At 39.1% G+C, this 8,188-nt stretch overlaps 2 protein-coding genes across 2 annotated transcripts; both read left to right on the top strand.

Moving 5' to 3' along the window:
- Window positions 1-55: 55 nt before the first annotated feature.
- CBG22132 lies at window positions 56-3,232 on the top strand (the record flags this gene model as incomplete). The annotated part of the gene is made up of 4 exons (XM_002638860.1): window positions 56-107; window positions 394-859; window positions 1,954-2,195; window positions 3,087-3,232. 4 exons carry the CDS (start codon window positions 56-58, stop codon window positions 3,230-3,232), a joined length of 906 nt encoding a protein of 301 aa, XP_002638906.1.
- A 1,336-nt stretch (window positions 3,233-4,568) lies between these two features.
- Window positions 4,569-6,838, top strand: CBG22131 (the record flags this gene model as incomplete). Its single annotated transcript, XM_045241765.1, has 4 exons — window positions 4,569-4,700; window positions 4,811-4,897; window positions 4,974-5,364; window positions 5,991-6,838. The coding sequence occupies 4 exons, from the start codon at window positions 4,569-4,571 to the stop codon at window positions 6,836-6,838; spliced, it is 1,458 nt and encodes a 485-aa protein (XP_045097490.1).
- Between the last annotated feature and the right edge of the window lie 1,350 nt (window positions 6,839-8,188).

The following is an 8,188-nucleotide window of genomic DNA, read 5'->3' as shown; positions in this document are numbered from 1 at the left end:
GAAGTTTCTAACTTCATGTTTTGTGGCCATCATCCTCTTCGGACCGACACTGCAAATGTGGGACAGTCCAGGAACCAGGGCGCAAGCGGCGAAAATGCCCAAACCAGGTGAGCAAACACGCTCTATTACACTTTAAATCGATTTATCTCGGTTCCTGTAAGAGATATCAAAAAGAGGTCAACTGATAAATTGTAGCCAACATTATCCTTATCATTTTATCAGGAACTCAGTAAAAAGGGAATTTTTCAAAGTGATCTTAAGCTTGACAGTTGACCTCTAGACTCCTAAAAATTACGGTTTTGTTTATCATATTGACCTAAAACGTAATTTTAATACAAGAAAAATGTGTTCTTAGCAGTCCCCCCCCCCCCTTAAAAACTGAATTTCTTCCAGGTCTGCACGACATCTTGCTGAAAACCGTGAGCGACACGGCGTCCTACCTGGGATTCGGAGTCAAATGCCTCAATGGTGGCCACAAGACCGAAGAAAACACTTGCATCTGCCCCAAACACTTTAAGGGAAAAGAATGCGAGACGAAAATCTGCATAAATCATGGAAAACTCGAAAAAGTAAGCATCCCGACGGTCCATCACGTCTGCAAGTGTCCCCATCCGGAATTCATCACCGGCGAGCACTGTGAGAAGATTCGCTGTGCCAACTACGGCGAGTTTCAAGCGTTTCCGACGAATGCCACGTGGCGATGCGATTGTAAGGGATCGAGGTTCTATCAGGGAGAGTTCTGCGAGAAGTTTGTGCTCTCGTCGGGATGGGTGGCGGCTCTCGCGTGTTTTGCCGTTTTTGTCATCGTTGCATTTATTTGCTCGTCGAATTGGTTTAGTAGGAATCGCACGAGAAGAAGGTGAGAATTTTCGAATTTCCCGATTTTGAGAATATCGGAATTTAGGAATATTTTGATTTTCAAATTTCTCGGATTTCGGAATTTCGGACTATTGCGATTTTTGAAATTTCGAAATTTTTGGATTTTGAAAAATTCAGAACTTCGAAATATTCTGATTTTCAAAATTTCGGAGTTTTGGAATCATCCGATTTTGACAAAATCTGGATATTCGGAAGTTTTGAAATTTCGCAATTTTGGAATTTTTGAATTTTCGAAATTTTGGAATATTCCGCATTTTAAAAACTCGAAATTTCAGAATTTCGAAATCATCCGATTTTGACAAATTCCGCATTTTTCCAAAGTTAGGAAATTCCGATTTTCAGAGTTTTCTAAAATTTGGAATTTTGGAATTTCGGGATTTTCCTATTTTGAAAATTCAGGAGTTTCGGAATCTTGGTATTTTGAGAAATTCAGAATTTCGGGAATACTCCGATTTTCAAAAATTGTGAAAATTTGGAATTTTGGAATATCCCGATTTTCAAAATTTCGGTTTTTAGCAAATTCGAAATTCTGGAAATTTCGGGTTTTCAAAAATTTTGAAATCGGTATTTTGGAGTTTTCGACATTCCGAAATTTTTATTACTGTAGATTACTGTAGAACCGAAAATTTCGAAATTGGAATATCTTTTTTGATTTGAATTTTAGTCCGATTTTTCGCAAAAATTTTAGATTTGTTAATGTTTTTCAGCTATTTTTGAATATTCTTTTCCCAGTTTTATCGTCTGAAATGCGATGGGACGGTGTTCTGGGTTACTGTGAGTTACTGTAGTAGTGTTGTTTTAGAAACACAATCAATTTATCTGCTTTTCGACGTGATTGTGTTTGTCAAAAAAAAATCTACAGAAAGAAATTCGTTTTCTACAGTAACCTACAGTAATCTTCAGGAACACCGTTCCATCAAATTTCAGACATAACAAAACCCGGAAAAATCGGGAAAAGAATCTATGAAAATAGCTGAAAAATCGAAAATGGTCTAAAAATTTTTTGCAAAAAATCCAAGAAAAAAAAACTCAAATTTTTTCTCCCGAGAATTTCGTAAAAATGCCCTTTTTCAGCTCCCGCCACTCCCACAGTCAATCCCAACGAACTACCCGGTCTCGCGATGCTCTTCGACGTGTCATTGAGCCATCAATGGACAATCCACGTGGCGCCGCTCATCGATCGGCGTCTTCTGATGAGCTGATCTCCAGCGAACGAGGTGCCCATCGGCGGACTCAAGCGTTCCCGCCGGGAGGCATCACTCAGCAGTACGTGGTTCGACTCGACACGATTCCCACGTTCAATCCTTCGATGATAGGTAGGTAGGAGGAATGCAAATGCGCTCTAGTGAAAGAATTCTAAAAATCCTAAAAATCTGAAAAATCCAAAATTTGAAAAAAATCCGAAAAAAATTTTTCTCATAATCTCGAAAATTCCAAAATAGCCTAAAAATCTTAATCATCCTCAAGTCCCAATTCTGAAATTCCTGAGAATCCCAAAAAATCTAAAAGTCCAAAGTTTTTTGAAATCCGAAAATTCAAAAAATCCTCAAAGCCTAAAAATCCTAAATCTGAAAAATGCATAAATTCTGAAAATTCTAAAAATCCTGATGATCTAAAAATTCTAAAAATTCTTAAAACCCAAAAAATTCATAAAATCTGAAAATTCGGGAAAGCCTGAAAATCTGAAAATTGGAAAATTCGAAACTTTTTAAAATGCTGTAAACCCAAGAAGGCTAAAAATCTGAAAATTCAAAAATCCTAAAAATCATTAAATTCTAAAAATCATAAAAATCAGGAAATTCTAAAAAACCTGTAAATCTAAAAATTTTAAAAATTCTGAAAATCCTAAAATTCTAAATATTCTGAAATTCTAAAAATCCTGAAATCCTAAAGAACCAAAAATTCCGAAATACTGGAAATTCGAAAATCCGATAAATCTTGAAAATCCTAAAATTCTGAAATCCAAAAAATTCAAGGAAAAAAAAATAGTTCCTAAAAATACAAAATATTCGAACATTCTGAAAATTCTGAAATTCTGAAAATCCAAAGATTCTAAAATTCCACAAGTTTAAAAATCCGATAAATCTTGAAAACCCTAAAATTCTGAAAATTCTTGAAATCCAAAAATTATACCAGTTATAAAAATACTATAATTCTATATATCCCGTAAATCCTGAAGTTCAAAAAATCCATTTTTAATATTCCAGGTGGTGTCGAGCCGATGAACCCTTCCGATGCTCGAGCTGCGATTCCAGTGGGCCCACCGCCATCCTACGATCAGGCAATGTCATCGATCCGTTCCGAACCACCCAGCTACACGCCGACGGCGGCCAAAAACCAAACGGATTCATGACACTAAAATTTTTTAGAAAAAATTTTTTTTCAATTTTTTTTTGTAGATATTTCTGATTTTTTTTCACCGTCCCGCGTTATCTGTATCATGCTCTACTTAGCGTAATTTTGTCTACTTTTTTCTCTCCGAATCTTCCAAAAACTTTTCAAATGTCCCTCCGGGTTGCCCCACCGCTTCAGACTTTCATCAAAAATTCAGGATTCTCTCGCAACGAACGATGATCAAATAATACCCCTTCAGTTTCCCACTTTTCATGTCATATCCATGCCCATAATTCCAGGATTTTTGATAATTTGCGATCATCATTCTCAGGTGTCGATTATCGATTTTTTCGGATCGATTTCCATATGTGCATTCCTCTTCTCTTTGATGAGACTAATAATAAAATTTGGTATTTTGAAGAATTTTCAGATTTTCAAAAAAATCTCTGAAATTCTGAAAATTAGAAGAAACAGAGTTTTGCTGCTTAAAAATTCAAAAAACTCCAATTTTGTGGAAATATTGAATCATTTTTCACAGAAAATCATACGGTGCCTACAGTACTTGCCGAATTTTTGTTACAATTTTTTTTGGTTTCAACTTTAAAGGTCTACAAAAATATAGTGAATTTTGTTGGATTTTTCTGAAAATTTCACAAAATACTGAACAAAAATAGAGCTTCATTTTTGTAGCAGACAACTTTTTCCTATAAACTCATCCAGATGAGATATGCCACGGCCATTCTGTGGTCCGCCTCTTCCACGTGGCATATCTTATCAGGACCTGATTTTACAGAAAAGTTGTCAACTAACAAAAATGAAGCTCTATTTTTGTTTAGTATACTGTAAAAGTTTCATGAACTTTGAAAAATGGTAAAGTAGTTTTGTAGGCGTTCAAAGTGAAAAAACCTAAAATTTCCATTTTTCAGATGTAACGTATATTTTTCAATAAATACCAAAAGAAAATGGATAGAATCCGAGTCTTCCTACTTGTTTTTTTTAACTAAATTTTTTTAAATTCCGAAAATTTGAGTTCTCAAGTTCTGAAGTTGTGGCATCAGACCTGGCTACCGTATCCCACCCAAACTGTCAACTTTGAGCTCTATTATCTCGATTCCTGTGAGAGATATCAAAATGTTGTCAACTGATAAAATATTGGTGATATTATGACAAACATTTTATCAGTTGACAGATTCTTGATATCTATCGCAGGAATTGAGATAATTGAGCTTAAAGTTGACAGGCTTCTATTAAATTAAATACGGTATGTCAATTTTGGTCAGACAGATTTTCCCCTGGGAAATTGGCGTCTTAAGGTCCAACCCCCCTGGTCCCAACCCACCGATACATCACTCAAAATGAAGAGACAGCTGACAACTCGCTCTCTTTCTCTAGCACCCTCTCCTGATCATATGGTCCCTCATCTTCACCTCTATCCAACTGTTCTCCTCTTTTCCCTACTTTCATTCATACCCTTTTTCCCTGACGCAGTGTGTATGTGTCTGAATTTCTTTGATTTTTTCTAGAATTCACTATTATTCCTTCTAAAAGGCACCTAAAAATGAATGAAGCCTTCTATTGATTTTTCTGTTTCTCCAAGACAAGGAAACTGACGAAGTATCCAAAAGAAGACCGGACAAAAGGATGCGTCTTCTGCGGAGACGGTCATTTCGCTGACAGATGCCCAGTAATCTGGTCTCTCATTATCAGAGAGGCTCCCTCAAGGGAGAGATCAGAAGAGCCAAACAACGAAGAAGCTTCAGATCAAGGAGACGCCTCTTATACTCAATTCCTCGATCGACGATCGGAGAGACGATGACGAACGACGTTCCAGAGTAAATGCATCCCCCGACGACCAATCTTCAAGACGATCCACCTCGACAAGACGCTCACGCTCACCATCAACGCAACGATCAGCTACGCCACAGAAGTCCAGCTCGACAAGACGATCTTCTTCATCGGAACATTCTTCGGAAAATTCGTCACCGGAAAGAAGTAGACCAACGGCACCACCCTCACCGAAGAGACCACGCTCGAGACAATCAACACCGGGCTCTCCAGAGCCAAAGAGAAGGAAATCTCCAGACGAATATTTCACCAGACGAGACGATGGACCAAGCACCAGCCGGGGCTACGACGAGCCCAGACGCCGTCGTGACAATTCCAGGGACCACTCAAGACGTCGAGACGAGAGCCACGATGAGAGACGACACAAGACGAGCAGGAACAGACGCAATTAAGGAGACGATCACTGCGCAGGCCGGAGTATACTCAATTCTATAAATTTCGTATTCTTTTTATATTATTTATGTATTATCCTCTCCTCCATTTCTCTATTTCCTTTATCATTGCTCATTCCTAACACCCTCGCTCTCACTGTACTTTACACCCTCGAACGATCTCTCACTCCATCCAACGCTCTCTCACCATGACGCATTCGTCCCAAGACTTTTGACTCCGCCCCCAACGATCTGACGACCAGCTTCCATCATTCCATCTTTCATTGTTACATTCGTCCCAACAGGAGACGGTCGCCCAAGACCGTCCTCCACCTTTTTCCCCCCTTTTTGTTTCTTTCTTTCTTTACTTTGTTACTTGTTATAATTTGTATACTTTGTTAACTCTTTCTTATATAAATGGTTTAATTACCCAAGTTTGAGATACCACACGTGTCATCTACACGAGTAAAGCATTCTACCACACACTAGCTGGAGTTGCCATAGGACAAGGACAGCTACACACCCGACCACCATTTGCATTTTAGTTTACCTCTGGCAAAGAAGATTCCAACAACGGAGAAGACTCTGACAACGGAGAAGGATCGGACAACTCAAAGGATTCGGATCCAGAAGAAGAATCAGGAGACGAGGAATCCGAACAAGCTCCAGATTACAAAGAGGACAACGAATCTATTCAGCCGATCGAAATCGAGGTTGAAGTTCTCTTTGGAGAAGACGACGGATCAAATGCTCAAGAAGAAGAAGAAGACATTGCCATCGTCATTCCACCCCCAGAAGCTGAAAGATGCTCCAAGATGAGAATGCTGGCCAAATACCCAAAAGAAGACATGACAAAGGGATGCGTCTTCTGCGGAGACGGTCATTTCGCCGACAGATGCCCAGTATTCCCGACGGCGGAGGCACGGAGACAGTTCCTGAACAATCAGGATTATTGTAAGAGGTGCCTCCACCGTAGGGGGACTGGGATCCATTCGTGCAATGACAAAAGGAAATGCTACTACTGCCATTCTAGTTCACACAATTCGGCCGTATGCAGTATTCCAAAGTCCTTGACAGACCATCGTCAACTCAGATCCAGCGGATACTCCCGTGGAGGAAGGCAACCATCTCCAGATGTTAAGATACTAGAATATCCCGATCCTGGAGAACAGTACGAGCACCTCCAGCGGAAACGGGACAACAGGGACAACATGGACATCCGACGTGGATACAACCAAGATCGTCGTACAAAGGAGGACAAGGATCAACGTCGCCGCGACCAACGAGATCGTCACCCAACAGAGGACAAAGATCGGCGTCACCAAGATCATCGAGATCGTCGCACCAATGAGGACAAGGATCAAAGCTATCAATCCGGAGAACCTTCAGCTAAAAGAAGGGGACAATAAATAATTCCCTCTCTCTATATTATTATTCTTCTTCTTCCCTCTACCTCGTCTATACTAAATCCTGTAAATTTCGTATTCTTTTTATATTATTTATGTATTATCCTCTCCTCCATTTCTCTATTTCCTTTATCATTGCTCATTCCTAACACCCTCGCTCTCACTGTACTTTACACCCTCGAACGATCTCTCACTCCATCCAACGCTCTCTCACCATGACGCATTCGTCCCAAGACTTTTGACTCCGCCCCCAACGATCAAAAGATTCTCCAGGACACCCTGGTGATCGAACTCAATTCAAATTATCGATTATCGATATTCATTTGTATTGTTTCCCATTTTCTTGTCACCTAAAGTCCTAAAATAAAAGACTACCATCTTAAGAACCTCGTGTTATATTACTCTTGTCCGAAATCAATGCACGTTGCGGCCGAGAAAACAACGGTGGGTGGAGCTTAGCTCCCACAGAGAGAACCTTACTGTATTTTTCAAATTATTGCACGCGCCTTTAATACAGTACCTCAGCATTCATCGAATTTTCTCAAATTTCTCTCATTTTTTCGCTTGTTTCTGTCTAATTTTGTGTAATTCTTATGAATCTTTAATTTATTATTTTTATAAAACAGAAAAAAAACAGCTAAATAGGGCCAAAAATAAAAAACGTCCGAGGTACGGTATTTAAAGGCGCATGCATCGATTTGTTTTTTCGCTGTGCGACCGACGATGCGATTTTGAGTAAATTTTCGGCCACAACGTTCAATGATTTCGGACGAGATCAATACCTTAAAGCACTTTCAGGAGTTTTCCTTTCAAGAAGCAGGCGAAAATTCTATATTTTGGTTCAGAAATCACACTTCCAGCTCACCTTGAAGCCGAGATAAACCGTTTAGAAGAGACACAGACAGTCAGAGTGTCTCGTCGTCTGTGTCTCTCGCCTCCTTAACCTGTATCACGGCTCCTAGAAAAGCTATAAACATTGAACTAAATTGTTTGTCGGGAAGCTAGGGATCCGGAAATACGCAAAACACTATTTTTTGGAACAATTTGAAGTAGAAAAATGAAATTTTGTCTGACAAACTGAACTTGAATAATTGGCGCTCAGCTAGTTTTTTCCAGGTACTCGTGCTGACATTCTCCTAAAAAAATGCCTGCATCATTGCCTTCGCTTTCAAGCGATATAAATGTCCTTTGTCACTAAAAATAAGCAATTGTTTTGAATAAATTTTTCTTTTTTCCTGATTCCGCCTTTTGTTTTGAACTTTCTTTTCCAAAAGGGACGAATCGGCTGGAAAGTTACTTTTTCTTTATATACATTTTGCAAATTTTTAGGAATTTTTCAGAAGAGCGCGATTA

This window comes from Caenorhabditis briggsae (assembly GCF_000004555.2).
Source record: "Caenorhabditis briggsae complete genome, chrI, whole genome shotgun sequence".
Taxonomy (NCBI): domain Eukaryota; kingdom Metazoa; phylum Nematoda; class Chromadorea; order Rhabditida; family Rhabditidae; genus Caenorhabditis; species Caenorhabditis briggsae.
Note: the sequence above shows the minus strand (reverse complement) of the source record. Positions and strands in the feature narration are given on the sequence as shown.